Here is a 26,449-nt window from a genome sequence, read left to right on the forward strand (position 1 = left end):
AGAGAGAGAGAGAGAGAGAGAGAGAGAGAGAGAGAGAGAGAGAGAGAGAGAGAGAGATCCTATCTTCCTGGGGCCCATATAAATCTCTCTCCGCCTGTATTATCTTCCCATCATGAGTGAGCAGCTATAATGACAGCCACCTGTTTTAATGACAGAGCCAGGATGGCAGCATTTTCAGCAATGTTGTTAATCTGCCTAACCTTTTCCTTCAGGAATGCCACCCCCACCCTCTCACAGCCACATGCCAATTCCAGAGCACCTGTGCAGGGCTAATTTTAAAAGGTAAATTCCTCCCCAAGGGGGCTTCCCTGCCTACATCCATGCCCCACTAGAGGAATGGCGTAAATCTTGCACTTCCCTTCACTATGGCTTTCTCAATCAAAGCAGCAGGGGGAAAAATGGAAGACAGAAACATATTGTTTGAGAAGCCACATTAACAGACTGTAACAGCCCAGTTAGAAATTTGTCAACATCATTAACTGCCACTTTCTCTCTACTCCTATCCTGGAGCAGCTGCTGACAGACTCTCACTGTCCCTTCCTCAGGATCATTGACAGTTGTGTAGAGCCAGCAACACCTAGGGCTCTAGTGCCAAGGCCACCTCGACACTGCTCAGCACTCACATACACAACCAGGAAGGGCTCCCCGAGTTCTGGTCACACCCAACTGTCCCCAGCAACCTTTTTGGTAACCATCTCTGGCCACCAGCACTAGCCAACTAAGTCTGGCTCACAGCGTGGCAAATACTGACATCACACCACCCTCAGAGCTGTGAGTTCCTCTTGCTTGCACCAGCTGAAGGGCCATGGGCGGGGCAGGCTTCTTGTTTCTCTGACAAAATGCTAGCCCACAGAGAGCAGTTTCTCGGTGCATACTTACAGCTTTCTTCCATCCCTTGAATTCCTGTCTTTTGAGGATCTTCCTTGGCCCAAGCAAAGGCATATTCAGTTCTGTGGTTCATACAAGGTCTGTGTATCCCCCGTGGCCTGAATATTCTCCACTGGAGAATCTTCACTGGCCAGATCTCTCTCTGTCCATTCTATGCTTTACTCCCTATGTTTTTGTTCGTTTGCTTGTTTTTCATCTGCTTGTGGGGTCTTGCTACCACACAAGACTCTATATTTCACTGCTCAGGGGTAAGTGCCCAGCCAGAAGGCTGTTTGCCCTCTCAACCTCTGCCCACCAGCCTTGCTTTCTCTACCAGGTATTAGGCCAGTTAGTAGCAGCCCAGTCTCGTTGGTTTTTCTTCATTACTGCTCTAGCCCACTGTTAGGTTGACTTTCTAGGAGACTTATTCATATCTCCAGATCCTTGAGCTGATCAGAATACACACACACACACACACACACACACACACACCATCCCTCCTTAATGTATCAGCTAAAGATATTTATTTATATTTTATGTTTTGCTTGTGCATATGTCTATGCACTACACATGTGCCTTGTGCCCTTGGAGTTCAGAAGAGGACATTGGATGCCTTGGAACTGGACTTACACATGGCTGTGAACCACCATTTGGGTGCTGGGATCAAATCCTGGTCCTCTGCAAAATCAATGTGTTTTTCCTACAAGGTTCTCTCTCCAACCTCTTAATTTATCACTTTAAATTAATTAATTAACCTGGTTTTGTGTTTTTGTTTTGTTTCTAACAAAGATTCCCTAAATAGCTAAGGCTAGCTTAGAACTCCGCATGCATCTCAGGCTGGCCTTGACCTTGCCTCATAAAGCTAATGACTTAAATGACTTACAGGTTAAACACCTCCTTTGCTCTTTAACACACTGGAAGTATTGCCAGCCATTAAAGAAACAGCCCAATTGCCATGTTTTCTTGCGGTTTCTTTTTTAATCCTCAAAGTTTTCATCGGCATCACTATAAATAATTGAGGATTTATTCTAGAAGAGAGCACTTACTGCAGCATAAAGAACTACCTTATTTTAGTTTGGAATCATATCAATGTAAATAGCCTCTGAACTACTCCCCGATGGTCCCTGCCTCCAGACATTTATATCCTCAGTATAATCCTTCCTTTGAGTATGGGTTGGTCCTGATACCTTAGTATAATGAAGTCACAAGATATATATAATATGATGATAGTCACAAGAGGTTATGAGATTAGGTTATACAAAAGATGTGACCTCCATCATTCTGGCGCTTCTGAATCACTTTTTTATTTGCTACAATGGAAGTCAGCATTCCTGTGGGGATTCCCACAGAGCAAGGAAGTGAGGAGAGGCCCCAGCCACCACACCAGTAAATCTGAAAGCTTATCTTTTCATGGTTAAGCTTTTGTATGATGGTTAAGGTCCAACTCTCCAGGTAAAGCCATGACCATTTCCTGACTCCCCACCCCCCAACAACAACAACAAAAAAGTAGATAGCACAGGGTAGTTGTTGTAAGTCTCTAGATTTCAGGATAATTTGCTACACAGAAACAGATAATCTATACAGCACCAAGCCAATCCTTCTGGTTCAAGCATTTCTTTTTAGAATTGTGTGCAAAACAATTTTTTCTGAAGGACTAAATCAAAGTGAAACCAACAAGAACAACAAACACCAAACTCATGTTGTTAAACTTAAGTGTTGTGAGAAGCACGGTGCCAGCTAAAGTCACCGGCTTCTGGTTTTCAAGATGAGCTCTTGGGATGAGAACAATACTCACGCTAGACTCCTACTGTCCTAAGGAAGGGGAGGTTGCTCTTGCTTGGTATCAGTTGCTTGCTTGCTGTGTTTGATTTGGGCAGATGGGATCTGTGATCCAAGTGCAATGTGTTAGCATTAATGAATTCCCAAAATATCCTGTTTTCCTGGGGTAAATTTGCATCATAACTACCACCATTGCCAACCAAAAATTAAAGCAATAAATCAATATGAGGAAATTGTCAAGAAGAGATAGAAATGAGCCTAGACAAAAGAAGCAATTGTTTGTGGGTTGAATCCCCACCTTCTATGTAGCCAGCTTGCCACCAACTTCCAGGGTCCTGACAGACACAGGAAGGGGGAGGTAGTATCAGGTCCCTGAGGGCAGGGAACCTAACGATCTGGACTATGCTGGCCCTCATGTCTCTCTGGTGTGTTTCTCCACTTCTGCAGGAAAACATAGACAGCAGTCACTGCCAAGGCCTTTCTGTTCTTGTTTCTGGCAAGGAGTACGTAGTACGTCTAACTCATTAACCCTTCGCAGGCGCTTTCAAACTCTGCCTGCTCAGTGCTTCGTCCCTAAGAATCCCATCCTTCTCTAGTGCTGTTTCTGTAGCACACGTGACTCAAAGACCCAGCAAAGAGGATGGGAAAAAAGTACCGATTCTCTGATAAGGAGTTGCCAGGGTAGCCATCATTAAAGACTAGTGCTCAGTAGAGAAATAGCCTTCTCAGGCTTTATATGATCCGTACAGAGTCATTCTCACAAGCACCTGGCAATTATGATTGCCGCAAAGATGACACATACTCAAACGGAGAAACTAAGCCAAAACAGACATATTTCTGGAAGTAACCCCTCTTTATAACACTCTCCATTCTCTGCCCTCTAGTAATACATGTGTATACACTTCACATACAAACACATTCAAATCCTTGCTTGGCCAGATAGTCACTTTCAGGTCACAACTATCTGGAAGCATAATAAGAACTATCAAAGCAACCTCATAATCACATGCTTTAAAATATGTATTTCTATGTTTTATGCCATGGGTTTAAATGTCTATGTTAACTTGTCTTTTGTATTTTATCTTCAAATACAATCAGGATATAAATGAAGTCACTTTTGTCATGCTAAACATCTTGATATTAGTGAAATCCAGGGTAAATTTCCCATTTTTGTCTAGTTGGTGAACAATGCCTGTCCTTATCTTAAAGTTGCCCTTTCCAATCCACTCAACTCTTTCTCCCTCATGACCAAGAAGGAAGCAAGCTTTGCCAGGACTCACTGATTATCATGAACTGTCTGGAACACTGGAAACTCATCTATCATGAACAATCAAATACAAATAACACCGTTAATCTTATCGGATATTGGGTAGTGGTGTTTGCAAGATGGCTTAGTCAGTTAAATGCTTGCTGTGCAAGCATGAGTTCTTATGATACAACATTCACACAAAAAGCTGAGTGTGACATGGTATGCATATAATCCCAGCACCGGAGAAATGGAGACAGGCAGATCCCTGAGGCTCACTGTACAACCAGTGTAGTTGAATCAGTGAATTTCACGTTTCAAGAGAGATGTCTCAAAAGCTAAGATAGAAAATGATTGAGAAGGATTTCAGGCCTCTATGGAAGATGTTCACACACATAGACCATTGTACACACATATGGACGGACACACACACACACACACACACACACAGAGAGAGAGAGAGAGAGAGAGAGAGAGAGAGAGAGAGAGAGAGAGAGAGAGAGAGAGAGAGAGAGAGAGAGAGAGAGAGAGAGAGAGAAATTAGGTAGGTCTAGCTCTTATGCTCAGGGTTGAAGTTGGTGATCTCTCATGCCTACTCTCCTTTTCTCTCTTCTATCTTTTCTTACATAACAAATGTAGCAGATGTAAACTTTGATATTAGCCTGATGACCTGAATCAGAAGAGAAAAAAACATTTTCAAAACCAACCTCTAAACTTTTATCTATCATTATTTCTGGGTAATATGTTTTCAAGGCTGGCTTTATAAATATTATGTGATTCATTTCCCTTTCTCATCCTCTTCCATCTCTTTCTCCCTTCCCCCCTTTCTGCTTTTCTTGAGTAAATACACCTCAGTACCTGGTATCCAGAAGGTACTGTCACAAGTGCCGAATACCCAATAGTAGCACACTGGTAAGGTCAATAGTAACAGTGTCTTGGCTTTATGCCCTCAGCATTCTCTGAACTTTGCCTGAGGACTATTCCCCAAGAAGCCTACAGACTCTACTTTTAAGAGAGAACTTTTTGAGCCCTACAAATGCTCGGGCTGTGCAAAGACAAAAAACATCAAAGGACCCTGGAGTGACTTAAAACAGTGAGGGCTGGGGCATGGCAAATTAATACATCTCTTTCTTGTTCCTCCACCGGACAGTATTTCAGTCTCCCATGAGATAGAGTCCCAGTACCCAGACAGGAACACATTCACCCACAGTATTTACTGGCTTTATTCTCTTCCTAACACATGTCTCCACCTATTCCCTTGTGGCACTGGAATGAAATCCTTGTCTCCTGGTTTCCTTTGGGGAGATGGAGTGAACCAACAAAGTCACGGAGGAGATACAGAATGTGACCTCTGCAGCACGGGATTGCTATAATTGCCCAAGTCACTCCACTAGCAGAACACTAAAATAACTTCAATCGAGAATCATCTCAGCCTAAGTTGGCTCCCATATTTGCAATGGTATTTTAACATATTCTAAATCATCACACACCAAAACTCTAGAAGGCATTCGTCTAAATGAAATTTGAAGGACACAGAAAACACAAGCAAATTCCCTGAAAGAAATATTGCGTCACACTTTCACCGTGATACAGCTAGCAGGTTTTAATCTTCTGAATTTGAAGACAATCCTATGGTACTTGGGTCCTTGGACTGGCTGAACTGCTTTTGTTAAGCCTAGGTACCATTTCCTATTCTGCATGGTGGTATCATATTCTGACTCAAACCAATTCCACTTGGTAAACTTCACCTGAATGCTATTTCTCATCAGCATCACATGCCTATTAGAAAACAAAGAACAGCTGGCTTTTCAACTAAAGTTATTATTTTTTATTATTGAATTCTGAATATGCAGAATTACCTATCACTTTCTCTGCCTCTCTCAAGTCATTTCAAATTAGATTGCTTTATATAAGACACCTCAGTTTACTTTAGTAGAGGGGACAGAACAGATGGGAATAGAAGTTAAAGTAGAGAAGTAATATTGCCTCTGTAATATTTTTTTGGGTTTGTGTGGAATAAATAAAACAAAGACAATGTTAACATCTGTCTAGTCAGTAAATATCAGTTGCTGACAATAAGCTTCTAAACCACAGTAGCCCATAGGTTCTTTCTGTCTTCTCTCTCTCTCTCTCTCTCTCTCTCTCTCTCTCTCTCTCTCTTTATATTTAAAAAAAAGAAGACTTTCTATTATAAAATCTTCTACTAGTTCCAGAAATTATAGTTACCCATTATGACCTGAAAGCCAAATCGTGGTTGACGTTGTATCCCAAACTCACATGGTCTCAATCACATAATCTTGCTTTTATGGAGTTTTCAATGACCCATAAGCTTTGCCAGCAGTTTTATAAAAACTTAGGCTTTACAAGAAAAGGAGTCTGGCAATGGAAGATTCCACAATCCTTTGTTGTTTCTTGTTGAAAAATCAGTCAGAACTTGTCAATCAGATATAAGACAGGGGAAAAAAAAAAGAAGAAAAAGAAAAGAAAAAAAAAAAAAGAATTTTAGCTGGGTGTGGTAGCTCACGCCTTTAATCCCAGCACTTGGGAGGCAGAGGCAGGTGGATTTCTGAGTTCAAGGCCAGCCTGGTCTACAGAGTGAGTTCCAGGACAGTCAGGGGTACGCAGAGAGACCCTGTCTTGAAAAACAAAACAAACAAACAAACAAACAAACAAAAAGACAGAATATTAAGAGATATTTACACAGCATCCCCAGATGGCTCATGCTTCTATTCAGAAAGGACATGGCTATGGAGGAGAATATTGAAAATAAAGTTTTTATCCCTAGGTATAAGTAGGGGAGTGGGATAGACAGTACCTAGAAGGGAGTGTGGATCCATAAGCCAATGGGTACTTAATGAGGTCCTGGGGACTACTGTCTGAAGAGTGTGCTCTAAAATGTCAATAGGACTTCATCCACACCAAAACCAAACCAAAACCAAAACAAGCCCCAGCCTGCCCAGGAAGCCCACGTTGTGTGGTGAAGGCAATTTCCTTTATTTTTCCTGATCTTCAGGCTAAGCATCTGTAGAATAGGGGAAGCACTGTAGCCGTACGATGTTACAATTCTAGATGCCCAAACTAATATCTAAAAATGAAATAGGCTGGTGACATATTTCAAGGAGAACAGTCACGAAAAGAGAATATTTGAGCAATTTATAGTGGATTGTCTATGTGAATACCTTAATGTTAACATGTAAGCATTGTTTATTCTAAAGATAATAACAAGTTTCTCAGACTTTCCTTCTCCAGTAGTCTTTTAGCTTCACCTTAAGAATAGAGGAAATCTTTGGAGTCAGAGAGTCAGGTCAGGAGAATTCCTGTCAGCCTAACTAGCTCTGTCTGGATTTCTAGTGTTTAGGTTTTTTTTTTTTTTTTTTTCTTTTTGCTTTTTGTTTTTTGTTTGTTTGTTTGTTTTGTGGAGTTTCATCTTTTTAATTACAAAGTGTGACCATCATTTTCTTAATGCTAGCAACAGAAGCATAGTTTCCTTTGCCTCACGCGCATCCCTATCAAACACTGAATGGCCACACATATATAAGGACCTCAGGATGAGACACTGTCGGCTATTAGCTACTTCAGGACTCATTTCCCCTTACTGATTGTCTCTAAGTTATTCAAAACTCCTGCCAAACAAGCCACGAAGCTATTACAAAAACTTTACACTTGTAAAATCTGAGCAAGCTTGGAGCTAGATGATAAAGATGGCGACAAAGACATGTGACGCTTGAGCTTCACTTTACTCTGGTATAAGAGAGACTCTTGCATCATGGAAGTTGAACTTAGATAGGACTTTCTCAACTGAGGACTCTCAAGTGCCAAAGCTGTAGGCAAGAACCCAGACAAGATGAAACCCCAGACACAATAAAATAAGCCAAGATCATGCAGGTCAAGCTGGGAAAGGCCAATCAAGAATCTGCAAAGTACACAACTCTGTTGCCAAGAGTCTCCTCTAATGGTGCCACCCACAGAACTATCCATCAATGTCGTGCATGGAAAAGATAGTCATTGAGCTCCCCCAAAGGGTCTGTATTACTTTTCCTCCTGAGATACTGCCAGAATAAGTTAAGGAGTCATTTGTGAATTATATTATCTCTGCATTGACATTGTTTCCAAGAGAAATCTCAATCTACTTTGTATAATTTTTTTTTCTTATTTTGGCAAAATACCCCCCATGATAAAAACAACTCTAGAGGCACTGGGGATTCAAAATGTCTTCCTCTAAGCCTCCAGATAGACACTGTTCAGCATTCTTCAGTCTTACATGCTATAGGCTCTCATCTGACATGCAGAACTGACCTTCAAACTTTCTCCCTTGACCTAAATTTACCCCAAACTTAATACAAACCAATCTTCATTAAAGCTCCATATTTCCATGGTTTTGGTTAGAATTGTGGGATTTGCATGCAATGTTTTCTTTTTTAACTCTTGAACTTAAGTAAGTAGAGTTAATTTTTTATTTTCCCAATAGTTTTAGTAACCCATTGCTCTTTTTTTTTATTTCTACAGTGTTCAGTGCATGAATTAATTCTCTTCACCCAAACTCCTTCCAAAAAAATTAGTATCTCTCATTTAGTCATAAGTCTGAGTCCCTTCCTCCCACGTGTTTGGGGGCTGTGATAAGTTTGAAAGGCAGTAAAGCCAGTAGGACTGACATATCTCCAGTTCCCGAGGAGCTCACAGCCTGGTGGCAGTGGACTTTACAGGACACTTGCACATTAATCTTGTACATTCATTGAGTTCCATCCTTATCTGGTTGAAATACTGCCTGGGATATGCTGACAAAAAGAAAGAAAGAAAGAAAGAAAGAAAGAAAGAAAGAAAGAAAGAAAGAAAGAAAGAAAGAAAGAAAGAGAAGAAAGAAAAAGAAAGAAAAGAAAAACCATTCAAAACAAACAGATAACAATCACCTCACTACCAACAAAACCTAAACAAATCACAAGCAGAATTGTTTAGCAATTCTAAAGCCTTTACCTGTTTCTGCACTTGGGTATTTATTATTCTCTCAACAAGCTGTTTGCCGGAACACTCCATGTTAGAACACTCCACATTCCTAGCTCTTTGAATTGTTGCTTCTGCTTTTTATCTCAGAAGATGCTCCTCCCATTCATTTTTTCAGATATCATATATAAGTGTTCTCTCTTCTCTGCACTTCAATATCTGGTCAGTTCATATGGTAACTGATATTTTCACTCTTCTTTAAATGTATAATATGACAAACTTTGTTTTAAGGTAGAACACACTTTTTCTTACTTCAGTTAAAATTTCTAAATTTTGGAATATCTTGCTTACTATTTGATTACACTTATTTTAATTGACATATAATTTATAGCACACAACACTTTCTGATATATGTATGCATTGAAGAATAATTAAGTAAACGGTTATATATCATTACCTTATATCTAATATTTTATAAGACCACTTAAAATCTTCTCTCTTAGCAAATTTCAAATGTGTTGCATTATTATTGACTATAGTCACCATGCTATACAATTGATAGATAGTCCCAAAGTCATTCTTTCTTATTTAGCTCTATAACCTTTAACCAACTCCCCCCCCACCCCCATTGCATCTATCCCCAGCCTCTATTGCAATTCCCATTATATTCTCTCTACAGAGTTCAACAGTTTTATTTGAATATTTTGACTCTTAAACACAAGATCATTTTACTTTGCATCCTCTGCAGCCAGCCAGATCCCATAATTTCCTTGATCACATGGGTACTCATGGTATAACAGAAAATCATGACATTGCTCATATCAGCCCCTCCCTTTTAATGCTCCCTTATTTATTAGGCAATCAGAATCTTCATTATCCATTCAATGCTCAAGTTTTTGAATTGGAAACTCTGCACAGAAGCCTAATCAGGGAATGTCTTTCTTTTCTTTGGTAAGGAGGTTTTGGTGTCCTATAATAAGCTAAGGGCCACCGGTTGTTACCATATTGTCGATGTTGGCTTGGGTTCTACAGGTCTGAGTGTAGAAGAAGGAGGGTTCCAATGCTGTGTTTGTAATAAAGCTGAATTCCACTTTTTCAATGGACAGCCATGTTCCAGTTCACATTTCTCTTTAGCAACCTTTATGCAGCACAACATCGCTCATTAAGTTTGCACCAATCCCTTTTGAGTGAAAGGCCCAAAGTTAAGGATGGATGGGCTGGAAAGTGACTACATTCTCTCTGTTGGCTATGTCACTGTGTTGTCTTAATTTTATATAGTGTTTTATGACTTTAATGAAAAGTAGAAATGACACAGTATATGAAAAGTTTAGGCTGCAAATAGAGAGAGGGGGAAAGAAAATACATAACAGAAACATTTACGAAACCTAATCTGAGAAGGGTTTACAAGGCTTGACAGTATTTACAGCCAAGAAAGAACGTATCTTTATATGCTCTTGCTTGCTTAACCATGTCAAATATCATCTGGGGTAAAGTTTATGATGCCATCAAAAGCAAGGAACTCAGGAGGGAGCCTCTCCTGGCTTTTTTTGAGGTGAGGTGGTCAAAGTGGAGGCTATAGCAGAAGGTACAACTCATCGTAGTGCAAAGCTTTTCCCTCATGTGAGTGCGTCTTAGTCTATAAAGGATTACGTCAGCATTTCATTTTATCTTTACAATATCCTTTCAAACGCAGATGAAACTAAGAGACAAAAAGCTGTGAAGCAAAATTATTTTTTTGAGAGGCTGCAATAATTCTTAGGCTCCCCAAGCTGAGAGGCATGTTCCCCCATAGGCTCATTTGCCTGCTCTCTCTCTCTCTCTCTCTCTCTCTCTCTCTCTCTCTGTGTATGTGTCTCATGTGTATGTGTCTCTGTATATGTGTGTCTTTAATCCTCTCAAAATGTGCAACTTTTACATAGCAAATAAGAAATTCCAATTGTAAAATTATATCTTAGACAGAAACCATTTCTACCCCTTGGCTCTGTAAATGCTGAAGACATGAATGCTTCCCCAAACAGCCAAACAGAACTCCAATTCTCTACAGTGACAGAACTCAGGAAATAGCAGGTTTTATCTTAAAAGAGTTCAATTGCTACACAAAAGCACCCATCTTCAAATAATGGAATTCTCAAATTGGGATAAGTGTGCTTTTAAGAATTTTTATTTTCAACATTTATTTCAGATAACACTTATGGATCAGGTAACAGAGCACTGAATTATAAAACAAATAGGAAAAACCTAAAAGGAAAAAAATTAGGGCAGGCCTTTATTAAATTTTAAAGTATGTCTTTGCTAGACTCTTATAAAGAGCCAAATAGGGTATTGAAATCTCTGGAGATCACCAGTATAATTTCTTTATCATGTTCCATTTAAAATTTAATTATGCAGTCTACAACAAAAAGAATCCGATCAGTCTAAATAGGTCAGGCAGTGAGTAGCTTATGATATTCTGAAGTTTTCCTTGTAAGGATCCTTTCTTTAATAGTGTGTTACACATCAGAACATCGTATTATAAAACAAGTGTAATTTAATTCCATCACTACATTCTTAAAAACATCTACAAAGAATGAAATGTTTTGATTTAGGTACTTTGGAGAATTAATGAAAACCATGTTCTGGATAGAGCTGCTTGTGATTGATGAGAAATATTTGCATATTCAGGTACTCCTGGACCCACCATCAGGCTCATAAGCTCATCCCATAAGCTCATCATAAGCCACAATACCCTCAATGGAAAATACGCCTAACCTATTAAATGGCGCATGACATCAGTGACATGCCATAGTTTTCTCTGCTTTATCTTAAACGTGCTCATAGCCCTTATAACAGATGGTTTGGCAAAAACATCTAATAGAATGTCTGTGTTATAATCCAGTGCAGACTGTCTCTTATAAGGTACTGACTATGTGTACTGAAGAGCTTTGGTGATGCAGAACACTTAGGAGATCAGCTGTGCCCCATGGTTGCATGGCTGACTGGGAACTGTGGATCCATTCTACTGTGAACATTAGCAGAGAACAGTAGAATCAATATCACTAACCCAGGAAAGAGAAAATTCTAAATTTAAAGTGTGGTTTCTACTGAGTGGATAGCTCTCTTATGCCATCATAAGACTTGAGAATTTTAGGTTGAATCATTGTAAGTCAGGGTGTGTCTGTATACTGGATTTGGTCAATCACTGTTTTCATGTATTATAACAGAGTCAACATATATATGAACATACATACACACTACATAATTTAATACTCAGAATACTTTGTTTTGTTTTATTATTTTAGTGTCTGCGTGTGTATGTGTATATGGAGACCCAAGGTTATTCTATTCCCACTCTATTATTGATGCTTCATGACTTAACTGAAGCATGAGCTTGCACAATGGCGCATGACATCCATGGTTAGTAAAGTGAAACCTAGCCAGGTGGTGGTGCCGCACGCCTTTAATCCCAGCACTTGGGAGGCAGAGGCAGGCAGATTTCTGAGTTTGAGGCCAGCCTGATCTACAAAGTAAGTGCCAGGACAGCCAGGGCTACACAGAGAAACCCTGTCTCAAAAAAAAGGAAAGAAAAGTGAAATCTGAGCTAGCAGTTTACATGCATTCACTTACTCTATTTCAAACTTCACCCACTATTTTACCTTACTTTCTTTATAATAATAAAGCACGCACTGTATCCGCACTCTGCATGCGCCTTGCCACTTATCCTTCAGAAGCACTGCTCTGTAATTGTCTCCAAACAAGGCAGTGTGAAGTAAAGGGATGTATGAGATCCTAGGCAGGATTTGGAACAGAGACCACACGTGATGAATTGTTTTGTTTGGGAGCTTCTTACAATGCAGTATGATGCCACGCCCTACATATTAGCACTAATAAAGTGCTAATAAAAACAACTAGCTAAAGCTAGTCTGAAGGACCACAGTAATAGGTACCATGTCATGTATCTACTACGGGCTGTGTGCCAGCTACTTAGCTACATTATGTGGACTATGTCCTAAGATTGGCTCTAGAAGATGAATATTAGAAGTTTTCCAAATTTATAAATGAGAAAAAGAGGCAGATATACTAAGTAAACATAGTCAAGGGATGGTATAGAGAGAATTCAAGTTTGTCTGAGCCCCATGCCTGGTCTTGCAGGCTCTCTACTGACAAACACTCAATAGAAACTCCTCTTGACAGCTTATGAAGACCCAAGTTTTGCTCAACAACTTCCCAGCCAAATAGATGACCCTCTGCGGGTTATGGTTATGAACTTCAAGCCGAGTCGGAAGGGTGACAGATGGTAGTAATCATAGACCTGTTCCAATGCCGGGGCGTCTTCCGGTCCGCTCCCCTCCCTTCTCAAGTCAAACATTTATTCGTTAATTCAAACATCCACTAATTAATTCAAATATCCTCTCACTCAGACACTCAAACACTCATTCAAGTATTTATTCAGTGCCTACTATGTTCCACACAGTACTAAGCATTTAGGGATAAATCATGAATAATAATGAGTTCTCAGCAATTTTTTTTCATTAGTATAAGATGTATAAAAGTCTACTGGAAAATGACATAATTAGACAGTATTCACACTGTCACTAGGGACTTCAGAAATAATGGAAAGAATGTAAAACTGTCTAGGACAAAGAAAACTTTATAGAAACAATCTCTACTCCACTGTATCTAAGGAGGGGTCAGACAACCTTATATACAACTAATATGAAATATTTGCACATTGCCAGGCTATTCCTTCTCTATAACAGTGAATCAACTTTGAAGCTGCACTGCAAAATCGGGCTTAGATCATATATAAAGAAATGGCATGGCTTTCTTCAAGTGAGTATTTGTTTATAGGTTTGGGCTAGATGTTGCTTGTGATTATGACTTGTCCCTAACCCCCCAAAAATGAGTGGGAGATCATTTGGAAGGTAAGAGCCAAAGAGGGAGATGACAGAGCACCTAGAGGAGATGGAAGAAAGAGTACATTATAGACTAGATCTCAGTTTTCTTGTTTCTAAAGTGGGGGCTCACACAGTAATTCCACAAACATTTCTTGATTGCCAGTTCTGTTCTGAGTCTTACAAAGGGTGGAACAAATTGGACAGGCAATGAAGACACTGTTCCGGGTCTGAGGAGGAAGACAGCACATCATAACCATGGTCAGCAGATGCAGTGAGAATGGCAGTTATTGCACAGACAACACAAGATGGCCATAGGACCATGGGCAAATGTGTCTCAGGAGCTACTCAGATTAAGTGCTCAGGAGGGGTTCCCTGAGGAAGGAGGGGTGAAGAGAAGCCAGTGGGCCATTTCAGAAAGTAAAGGAAAAGATGAAGGCAAGTATTTACAGTGGCTGAACAATGAATTATCCATGGGAGTTAGTGCACAGCTTGCTTTCTCCTTCTTTGTGGTCCAGAATCCACCACCCACCAATGATCTTGTTCACATTTAGATCTGTCTTCTCTCATCAATGAATCTAATCAAGACAATCCTTCACAGATAATCTCAGAGGCTAACTTCAATCCAGATGCTCCCCCACAAGTGTGCTCGTGGCTTGCCTCCTAGTTGTCAAGTTCATAGTTCATAATTCATTGCAGATTGGTTATCTGCTTCTCTGACACAGAAAGCACTGCGTGCCCAGTGCTGGGCTTAACTGTACTTTCCCTACTAGATAAAGTAGCAGAGAGAAGAGGTGTTTTATCTATGTTCTCCCACATGGTCTATTCTTGGCAGCACTTAACTTACCTTTGCTAAATTAGTGAACAAATAATGAAACTCATCATACAGAACCACCCTGGATGAAGGTCCCAGAAGAGTAGAGGGATCTGTTGTTTCCTAGGCATCATGAAGAAGGAAGGAGGTGTGTGCCCGTCAGCTCTTAACTGAGTAAGAAGCTGACCTGGAAAAGTAGTGTATTGATGTATTACTTTCTAAGGGCCTCAAGGGAGATAGATTTTGTATTGAGGACAATGAGAATTATGACTTTGCGTTAGCTACCAAAGCTTCCATGGAGAACTAAAGCCCTGACCTTAAACCCTCTAGAGCCACAAGTAGCAACTTGAGCTGTCCGAGCTTATCTTAATTCCCCTTGCTTCCATCCTTTTTCCTTGTTGCTTTCTGACCAGGCACATCCATGACAGAAATACGGTTGATGAGAAATAGCACAGTCCACTCCAAACCTCAGAAAACAAAGCTCTACTCATAGTGTCCATACTCTGGAATCAGTTTCCTAGTATCAATACCCCAGTATCACTACTTGAATATCAAATACTCTACATATAAAACTACACTGGAGTGACATTGATCTGATAGTCCCAGACAAATAATCTTATTTTCTTGGTAGAGGGTCTCAAATACTAATGCAGTGCTCTGTTCCTGGGCTTCAAGAACTTGGGTTTCTATTGCTTATATGGATTCTTCTTGACTTGTGATGAGAGTTGTGTTCTGATAAATAATACATAAGCTGAAAATATCATTAAGCCCAAAATACATGTGATGCACCTAATATATTGAATCTTCTCATTCTTTAGCATGGTCACCCATACTAAGGAGTAGTTGTCAATTCCCTCTTGAGATGAAGAGGATGGTCCAGAGCTTAGAAGTTAGCATGGAGAGTGTCACACTAGCCTTAGAAATGTCTAAATCACCAACACAACATCTAGTTGGTGTATGGAGGCTAACTACTAAGGCCAATGCTCTGATGCTTCATTGAGATCCACATAGTGAATCCGAGAGAAGAGGATGCTGGGAATTGCCAGATCTAGGGGTGATATTTATGTACCATTATAGAAGATGCAAGGGAAAATTACTAATGTGCCAAATTTGAATGCAAGAGAACATTTTTTTCTTTCACAGCCTTTCATAATGTTAATCTTGAGCTCTGACTCCCACTGACTGATGTAGAAATCCAGTAGATTATAGCAACTGGTTCACATGCCTAATTATTTTAAGTTTTATTGTCTGACACTTCATGTTCCTTAGTTGTAGGTACTGTGCATAAGAGCTGGCTCATGAATCTCTTTTGCAGTACTTAAGAAGCTTCTATAATGGTCTGTTAAATCCCTTTATTTTCCATACTATGTTAACAGGGAATTGAAATCTCCTCTCTCTCAAAACCTGCAGCTGATGGCACATGATAATAGTAAAGCGAGGGTTGATGTCAAGCTTATTTATAGTTTTACTTTGTTATCCAAAATAAAAACTTTCTTTGCATAGGCATCATTTAAATTAAAACTCAGCTTATAATTAATTTAGTACCTCAACTCCATTGAACAATTGGGGTATCATCATGTTTTATTTTGAATACATCTATCTAAACTAAATATTCTTCAATAGAAGAAACAGAATTGGAAAAACATTATTCTAGGCGTGGAGAGGTGGCTCAGTTGGCAAGGTGCTTGCTTGCCTTGCAAAAATAGGGACCTAAAGTAGATTTCCATAAGCCACTTAAAAAGCCAGGATTTGGGGCTAGAGAGATGGTTCTGTAGTTAAGAGCACTCACTGGCTGTTCTTCCAAAGGACCAGGGTTCAATTCCCAGCACCTACATGGCTGTTCACAACTGTCTATAATTTCAGTTCCACCTCCCACCCTTCCATACATATACATTCAGGCAGAACACAAGTGTACATAATATAAAAATACATACATAATAAACAAATTTTAAAAGCCAGCCAGGATTGCATGTATTTGCAATGTCAGCACTGGAGAGGCTAAGACAGGCAGATCCTGGGCAAGAAGGGGGCTGCAAATGACCAACTGCAGAGCTTCAAGCTAGTGAGAGACCTCCTTGCAAAAGGAGGAGGAGGGGGGAGGAAGAGGAAGAAGAAGTGGAGGAAGGGGAAGAAGAGGAGAAGGAAAAGGAAGAGGAAGAGGAGGAGGAGGAAGCAGCAGCAAACCTATAACATAAGAACAGAAACAATGCCCTACACCACCAAAAGAAAGAAAAAGGATGGCACCTATAAAATGACACCTGAGGTTGTCCTCTAGCTTCCACATAGACATGTTTGAATATGCACACACACAGAGATAGACAGACACACATGGTTGTAATAGAAAAACAATTCATATTGCTGAGCTGCCTTTTGCTACATGTAAAATAAAAGCAAAAAGCCATGTGCAAGAGAAAATGATTGTTTTCACAGTTCAAGGAAGAGATCATGCATCCCATTTGAAGAACTCTTCAAGATGAGTATTATAGAGAGTTGGTTTGAATGTTTGTTTTAATCTTGACAAGATCATTGGTTTTTAATATTTATAATATAATTACATTGCTTAGAGTGCATGTTGCTCAAGTAATCTAATATTTTTCTGGTGACATATTATTACTAAGCTTTAATTTCAGCAACAGCAAGAATTCAAAAACACATTTAGGTTATCATTAGCAATGGAAAATGAAGCCGATGCTTGCTCGAGCACCTTGCACATGTGTCTTGTTTCAACTTCAAAGGGTTTTTGGCTTCTGAGACACACTCTGTGCTGCGTGATTTGGGCATTTATACAGAGTATTATCAACCTGTGGCCAGTGGCTTGAAATGAACACCATGTAAGGTAATTATAGGTGAAATATTCCATCTACCCCATCTTCCAGAACAGAGCTGTAAAAGGCCCTTTGGAAAATTTCAAGACAGTCAAAGTCAATGAAACCCGAATCATAACAGTGTTATAAAATGCCATTGTCTTCCTTCCTAGCCACATATCACTAGCTAGCAGTTGCCTGGATTGCAATTTTCTATTTCTCTTAGATGTCACAGCAAAAACGTGCTTTTATGACTAAAAGGATAAAAAACTCCAAGTGTCATGTTCCACTAATCATTAGCCAAGAAACAAACAAAATAACTACAGATGCCTTGTTCTAAATGGTACCCAGGTATCAGAGGACTCATTTTCCAGTGACAGCTGAAGAAATCTGAAGACAGGCGGACAGCTGAACAAGGCATGAGATTGTGCTAGGCCATGCAAGCAAATGCTTGCCAAAGAGGTAGTCTAGACACCAAAGGGAGCAATCACTGTGAAATAATTATGTTATTTTATGTTAATATGAGAAGGGAAATACTTGTCAATGGATATATCCCAAGCTGCCCCTGGAGAAAGCCAACAGAATACCTGAGGCTGTATTAGAAACATAATTGAGAAACAGCTAACCTTATTTCGCATACTCTCACACATGCATGAAAATGACTGCAAGTTGCAGTTAGAATCAGATTGCCACCATGCTGTTGATTTTCAACATTATTCAACAATAGAGTAACAAAAATTCATGACAAAAGAATAAATAGGCTCATTACCAAAATATCACCCACCAAACTCAAAAGAGAGCATTCTGTCCCTTGGGTAATAAAGCAGCTACAACAGAGGATCATTCCTAGGGAATACCCGAATGGCTGCTTGGTATTCACAGTAAAGCACTGGTTAATAGAATTCAGGAGGCTCTGAAGATTTTCAGACATATGAGTAATTTTCATCTGCATGATTACAGCATGGTTTGGGTCTTCTCTGACAACACCGAGGTGGTCCAAGTCTTAACCGTAATATGAAAGTTTGGAAGTCATTCCTCTTTCCATTATTTCAGGATTAACTTCTTCACCACAAACACAAGTAGACACACAACTCCCCTCCTCTGCACATGGTGGGTTGCTCAGCCCTTGATGACAGACGACGTTATCCAAGTGAAAAAGGACTATGGCAAGCAGACTCAGCAGTGACATAATACGTCAGAACACACTCAGAGGTTGAACCCTGCAGGCTGACACACCTTTGGGGTGATTCTTTGAGATGCTATCCAAACAATGAACACACACACTAACAAATATTTGAATCACACTAAACGAGTTTTGGGGGTAATATCAATCCTGAATCTACAAGGTTTTCTTAAAGTAAAAAAAAAAAAAAAAAAAAATAGCTGTTTAGCTGTGTCTCTCTCTTCCACAGCGTGCTGATCCTCAACCTCCCATTTCCTAGTGGTATTTAGAGTCACACTGTCTGTCCCTTGTTCTGTTTTTGAGATTAGTTTAATGACCATTCAGCAGATCTCAACCAATGGCCCATGAGATATTAATTGATTCTCAAACAATTATTAAGAAACTATTAAAGACTGAGCAGAAGTTTTTTGTGCCAAGGCTAGATCCTAGATACAGAGTGTCAGTAAAATGGTTTTTAAAAGATGGCCACCCTGTTACTTTCTCTTTTTTCTCCTTTACTTATTTAAAATATAAGAACTTCAAATGCATTTATATCAATAAAACTATATTCAGGTTCTTTATGGGAAACATTTTTCTTTATAAATCACTAACCTCTGGATATAATAATAATTGGTACATTAAAGGAAAAAAACCCATAAATTATCTCCAATTGCGAATTCTTTTGATTCTAATGAGGAATCAGCACTTATAGCTACTATCATGTCTCTATATATCTGCTAACTATCATCTCTGTAGCTACCATGTATTATCTGTCATCTATTATCTATTTATTGTCTACTTAATCTATCATTCATCTACCTGTCATCTATCTGTCTATCTATCCATCCATGCATCCATCATTTAGCCATCTATCATCTATCTACATAAAAACATAAACAGAATGAGGATGACTTCTCCAGATCATTCATAGACGTCAGCCTCATTACTTCTTGATGATATCCTCTCCATGTGGCTTAGTTAGTGACTCATACAGAATCTTTTAGCACAATAGCATGAGAAAATGAGAAGCCCACTTAAAGAGGACACAATGCTGTCCTCTGATTGTTTCAAAAACCAGGAGGTGAGTAAGAAAAGCCAGCTGCTCACCTTGGTGGACTTCCAGATAACTCTGTGGCAGTCTCTCTGTCAGAGAAAAAGAAAACAAGCATAATTAAAATCATTGCGGCAAATATAAAAATGAATCCCAGTATATACAGCAACAAGGCAAAGTGTGGAAATAATATGAAACACGTGGGTGATTAATCACATTGGTTAATTTCCATAAAGGGTTCAATGGTTACTTTCAAAGTTACGTTATACATATGTAACATAACTGCTTCTACTTTCTGTTGGTAGACACTAATTGAGATTAAAACACTGAAATTTAAAACTGTTCAACATCCAGAAGAAAGATGGTGAAAAAAAAATATATCTCAAACTACCCTTTACATATCATGTACAATGAAACAAAGCATGGGGCTCTTTTTCCAAGGGTGACTTAAGAACAGAAGACGTTGGAATATCACTCCCTACTCTTGGTCATCTGCAGCTTCAGAAGGACCATGAACAGTACAGAGCTCAATCTCTTTAGCAACAGATTACTGCGTCTCCTTTTCAGCTCTTCCTCATGATGTTCTGTGATTTTTTGGATTGCTGAAGACTGGAGCTATCATAATTCGAATGTAACTAAATGCAGAATAATGTAATAATAAAAATGACCAGACTTGTGATCATGGTTTGCATGTATGTCTGCACACCATCTTTTATGGGAACTTGGGCTAAGCTGGGTTGGTCACTGAAGAGGGCATGAGGAAAGTGCTGGAAGGTGGCTACACCTAGGTTGTAGATCCCCAAAGAGGAAGGGTAGACATGCAATTTCTGATAGCTTCAAGGGCACATGTATAACATTTCTCTATGTCCCACTCTGCAGTGAAGTGGTTCTCAACCTTCCTAAGGTTGTCACCCCTTAATACGGTTCTTCATGTTGTAATGATCCCTGACCATAAAATTATTTTTGTCACTACTTTATAACTGTAATTTTGCTACTGTTATGAACCCTAATATTAATGTCTGGTATGTGTGTGCTTGCATGGGTAGTACATGTGCACATACATATGATTTGGGAGTTTGCATATTCCAGGAGATGTTGTTGGGTATCTACTCTATCAAGTTCTGTCTTATTCCTTTAGGACACAGTCTGTCACTTGAAAGTGGATGTATGCTGGTGGCCAGCATTCTCCAGTGAGTTCAAGTTCTCTGCTTTTCACTGGGCTGGTGTTACAGGTACACAATCATGCCTAGTTCTTCATGTCTCTACTGAGATTTCAAGTCAGGTCCCTAGGCTTATAAAGGAAGCACTTTTACTCCCAGATTCATCTCTCCAGCCTTATATTTATTTCCTTTAAGAATTTCGTATCTTTGAAGAACTTTATCCTTCAAAATAGAATTTGTTCTTTTTAAGTCAAATAGGAAGTACTTCTCTCTTAACTTTCCCCTTATAGCCTTTAACACAATAAAAATATCTGTTAAGTGTTTGTTATTTGTCATTTGCTATTTACATATATATTGGTACTTTATAGATATCAGTTCAGTTTATCAGAGTTGGCTTAATGAAGGAGTCTGGTCTTCTTGCTGACTCTGAGGGTTAAATCCATGTTCAGAGTTAGCTCATGGTAATGGCAGCAGCCTAGAGTTAAGACACAACTCTCTGTCTTTTGAATCCTTTAGATAATTGCTTTTGCTTTTCAGATTACCCATTTTCTAATACTATAAGTTCTTGATATTTTTAAAAACTATGTTGTTCGTGCATTATGCTAAACCAATTAGCCTTGGCATTTTCTGGCATTTGGGGCCAGATAATTTTCCACAGTGCACATGAGATATTATTCTGTGGTTTGAATCTGAATATCTCCCAAAAGTCTAATTTGTGAGACGCTTAGTTCCCCCCTGGTAGACCCATGTATTGAAAAATGACTAGACATGTGCTCTCTGACACATGGGCTCAGGGCACGAGTTTCTTGATGGTTTTGTCATCTTGCTGGCATTGTTGGGAGGCAATAGAAACAAGGAAGTAGATCACCAGGAACCGGTCCTAGGAGGGAAGGGCTGTTTCTGCTCTCCAGTTGAACCAAAGGACTGAAAGCCTTGGAACCATGAGTCATAAATAAATAAATCCTCCTCCTTCAAAATCTTTCCCTCATGTGTTTTGTTGCAGTGAAAAAAGAGTATGACAGCATCACAGAAAGCTTAGCGGCATCCCAGCCTTCCATTCACTGAACACCGGAAACCTCCACACACCTCCTACTCTCTTATAACTACCCAAGATATCTTCAGACATTAGTAAATGTCCTCCAGGGACAAAACTGCCCTCACTTGCAATGATTCTGATAGAACAAATGAATTCTCACAGTGCACCTCTACTCCAAATGCTCACCAGATGAACAGCATTGCCTAGTGCCATGGAAAACAGTAACTGGACCTTCCCTCCAATGTTTGTCTCACTTTGGTTCCTCCCACTTAAGTTTCCACACTTACAGAGAGTGCTGCTTCCTCCACTCAATGAGCGTAATAGTCCCATTATACATTTTACATTTGACTAATCATGACATAGTACTGATGAAGTGTAACTGTGTGAATGTTCTTACTTCCCTGAGAACTAAATTGGATACTTCAGAAAGACGAAAACTGACAAGTCACTTAAGAAAAGTTGATGTGAAATTAGATCTATGGGCATTAAGATTCTAAATACCAAGGAAATCATGTGATTTTCATAAGTGTCTTCGAGTTCTTGTTTTTCCAAAAAGAAGGAAATGAGCTGGAAATTCCAAATAGTGACCTATGGGTAGATTGATATGTACAAGTCAAAGCAGAAGTCTACGCAACAGATCTAGATGCTCAGAGAACAGGCATTGGCCATGTCTTTGTTAGAGAAGACAGATACTGGGTAAAGTGACCTTCCTCTCATGTCTGAGAATTCCATTCTGCTCCTCAGAGACTTAAACAGAAAATCAAGTGGGGTGTGGTAATATAAGCCTGTTCCAGAGTTCATGAGGATCATGAGTTGGAGTCCAGCTGAGATATATAACAAAACACTGTCTCAAAAAGAAACAAGCTGGCCAAACACAGGAGAACTATTGTATGAAGCTGCAATGACCAAATGACTCAGCATTTTTTAGATCAGCCAATCAGGAAAAAGCCCATGCTTCTTAAACAAATCAATATATCATCTCCATTTTCTAATATTTACTCATCTGACACACCAAGCGTTTCATACATGTACCTCATCCAGATGAACGAAGTCCTGTGTCTCCTCCCAAGTGCTTATGTGAGACCCCGACTTAAAGCGTTTCTCCCTGGAAGGTAAAGCCCCTGGATGTTCCCCAAGCTTGTTTTCCCTGATCTTTAAAAATACAGCCAGAAAGAAGCTCTTTGTTCTCTATAGCCAGCAAAAGACCTTTTTGTTTCTATACTGTACAACCAGAGATGCCTGCCTTCCTGTGCCAAGGACATGGAGATAGATGCCGGAGAGAGGAGAGAAGGCTGCAGCTTACTCCCCCCACTCACCAGAAAGGAGCTGTAGCCAACTCTCCTCCCAACTCCTCCCAACTCTCCTCCCAACTCCTCCCAATTCCTCAGCTAACTGTTAAAAGCCCCCTACTGTCACTGCTCGGTCTAGGCGGAGGGACTTCGTCCTCACCTAGCTGATAATAAAACCTCTTGCAGTTTGCATCAGGTGTGGTTTTCTCTCAGGATACTGGGGTGCTGGCCAGCTCATCCCGGGACTTGAGCGGAGGCCCAGCTTCGGGGGTCTTACACTTACACTCCAAGGAAAGTTAATATGCCTTGTACAAAGTGATGGAAACTTTCTGATATCCCACCGTTAAAAGTGTCTTAGTTGTGTTTCCTGTTGCTATGAGAAGAATATCCTGACAAAATCAATTTATGCAGGAAATGGTTTATTTTGGCTTGTGCAGCATAGTGGGGATGCTGTGCAAGAGCAATCTGGACACTGCTGGTTAAGCTGCAGCACAACTGGGAAGCAGAGGGCAGTGAATGCTGATGCTCAGCTCTCTCTCTCTGTCTCTCTCTCTGTCTCTCTCTCTCTCTCTCTCTCTCTCTGTGTGTGTGTGTGTGTGTCTGTGTGTGTGTCTGTGTGTGTGAAGTCCAGGCCCCAAGCTTAGGGAATGGCGCCTCCCTCCTTTGGGGTTGATTGTCAAGTCAATCAACCTACTTATCTCTCTCAGGAATGTCCAATAATTTCAATAATTCCTCAAAGGTGTGCCTGGAGGCTTGTCTCCTAGAAGCGACCTCAGATCCTGTCAAGTTCACAGCCAACACTTTCACAACAAAATCAAGTTCTCTTTAGTCAGCCATGTCTCATAAAAATTTGAATACTTGGTTTGTAGGACACTGAAGGCCTAAAAACTGTGAATGTAGCAGAAGAAAGCCATGCTTTCTGCTTGGAAGTAACCCCAGCCTCTTCAGCTCAGGTCTGGAAATGGCTATAGGCAAGGCAATATTTGGAATTTAACCATATTAATTTCCTTTACTTGCACATTATTTCCAAGTTACTTTGATTTCTCAAAGAAGGCAAATGTTAAAACAATTAAAGTGGTAAATAGAGAAATGACAAAGTGGAATAATATACTCCAAGATAAAACCATCCCAGGGGCTAAGAAACACAGTGGGGTGAAAGGTGATGGGTGTTCCTCTTGGGCTTTAGGCCACACTCTTGACCTCATGAGGACTTCTATACCCAGGATTGACCTTTTGCTCTGAGGCTATTGATAAACCGGAACAAACAGGAAGGTCCTTTGGAAACTCAACTTTATCATAAGGAGGAAGAGGACTAGAAAATGCAGGTCCTTTTTAGTAGCAGACAAGAGGTTTGGGTGTGTGACAGGATTATTCACACTCCTTTAAATAAATACATCTTTCAATTTTTAATATGTGGCACGTGGCCAACGGTGCCAGCCTTCGTCAGCTGTCTGAAGGAACGTGCTTCCTCAGTATCTCCCATCTTTGCTCCTTCTGTGCAGAAAGATCTGCGTTTAGGGCACACCAAAGCCAGAGTTCACTGTTTATCTCTGAACACCTTACCAATCTCCAAAAGAAGCTGGCCACGATAAAGCCGAGGACACGAGTCCCCATGTGAGTTGCGGCCAGCATGATAAATATTTTTCAGAACTGGGATGTTTCTCTCTGAGGGGACCTATGAGTCTTCCCAAAGTACAAAGACTTGCTTTTTGTAAATAGCAAAATACATTTCACTGGTCCTAGATTTTAGTAAAGTTTATTATATTTTAATTAACGGTGAAAGCTTTATCATCAAATAGACATCTCCTTCCCTCCCTTCCTTTTCCCTTCACTGTTTGCTTTCTCTTCCTTCATCCCCTCTTTGTCCCCTCCCTCCCTCCCTCCCTCCCTCTCTTCCCTTCCTCCTTCCCTTTTCCCCTTTCATTCCTTTTCATTCAACTTGAGACAAACTGGAACCCTTTAAATTTAGATCTGTTTCTAAATAATGCAGAAGCAAGAAGTTAGCTTGAGGCATCACCAACAGACTGTGTATTGACTCAGGGCAGGTCACTTTTTCTTACCTGGTGATCCTTAACTCTAGGAAATGCAAAACAATCTAGACTTTCAGGTTCTTCTCTGTTTGGTAATCCTCCCCACCCCAAACTTTCCTCAGGGTTTGCCCTTTTTTCCCTCTGGCCACGCCTCTGTTTTCATTCTCTCTCTATTTTGATTACCTTTTGAACTTCCCCAACTTTCACTCACGTACTTAAGATGTGCACATATATACAACTGCATAGACACAAGCATTTATTACATGGTAAAACCTGCTAGCTACTGTGTCCACACATACATGTAAACTGATTGTATGTGCTGGGGGTTTTATTGAATTAACCAGCCTCTGCTTTAGATCATTTTCAGGTGTTTATTTACACAAACCTAGTATAGGCTTATTGGAATAGGGATTATTGTTCAACTATGGGATCCTTAGGGTGAGATGAGACAGAGAATATTGTCCATCAGTTACAGAGTTAGAATCAGAAATGAGCCCAGGTATTGTGGTTTTATGATGCAGTTCAGTATGTAGAAGTCACAGTGTTCTCTGTTTCTGCCTCTATCTCTGTATCTGTCTCTCTCTCATATGTAATCATATATAACCACGCTTATTCTTGGCTATGTGCTAACACAGTGAATAACAAAGGTTAGGGATGTTGCTCAGTTTGTAGAGTATTCGGCTAGCATGCACGAAGCCTTGGATACCATCCCCAGTATTACATGAATCCTGTCATGATGGCATAGGTCTAAAATACCAACACTCTGGAACTAAAGGCAGGAATTTCAAAGGTTCATATAGGTACATTTAGGTACATATAGGTACAAAAGCTACATATAGGTGAGTTGGAGATATAGGAGGCTCTGTCTCACAAAAGCAAGCAAACAAACACAACAAATTTTACTAACACAGACTTTATATTCTAGATGGGAAAGACATAAGGCAAAGTGGAATATTTATCATTATTTACATTGTAGATATTATTAAGAGGAAGTAGAGAGAAAGTAAAAGCTGGAGTAGTGGGAGGAGCTACAGTCTTAGATAGGGAGGTCCTTGTAGACCTCTTTGAAGATACAGCTCAGGAAATCTGAGGATGTCTTAAACAGCCTCTTCCACCATGTGTTTGTTTCCTATGCTCATCTCTTTACTGTGCACTAGTGCTTTCCTTCCTTGTGTCAGTGACTCTTCTTGGAGCACCCCTGAAATAGACAGTCGGAAATGCACCCCTGAAGCAGACAGTCAGAAATACACTCCTGAAGCAGACAGTAGGAAATGCACCCTTGAAGCAGACAGTCGGAAATGCACCCCTGAAGCAGACAGTCAGAAATACACCCCTGAAGCAGACAGTAGGAAATGCACCCTTGAAGCAGACAGTCGGAAATGCACCCCTGAAGCAGACAGTC

General features: G+C 40.0%; 1 protein-coding gene across 10 annotated transcripts in view; it reads right to left on the reverse strand.

The window, feature by feature from the left end:
* Window positions 1-26,449, reverse strand: part of Celf2 (CUGBP Elav-like family member 2) — an 833,597-nt gene that overhangs the window by 385,436 nt on the left and 421,712 nt on the right. For 8 of the 10 annotated variants that reach the window (XM_021151420.2, XM_029471522.1, XM_021151447.2 and 5 more), the window contains one exon: window positions 19,589-19,624. Coding sequence is in view for 6 of the 10 variants with exons in the window: in XM_029471494.1 (XP_029327354.1) it covers window positions 19,589-19,624 (36 nt within the window). In the remaining 4 variants the exon portion in view is untranslated. Of the gene's footprint in view, window positions 1-19,588; window positions 19,625-22,760; window positions 22,834-26,449 lie in introns of all 10 variants that reach the window. The other 2 variants (XM_029471516.1, XM_029471518.1) reach the window with 1 other exon arrangement.

The sequence above is a fragment of the Mus caroli genome, chromosome 2 (assembly GCF_900094665.2).
Source record: "Mus caroli chromosome 2, CAROLI_EIJ_v1.1, whole genome shotgun sequence".
Taxonomy (NCBI): Eukaryota; Metazoa; Chordata; class Mammalia; order Rodentia; family Muridae; genus Mus; species Mus caroli.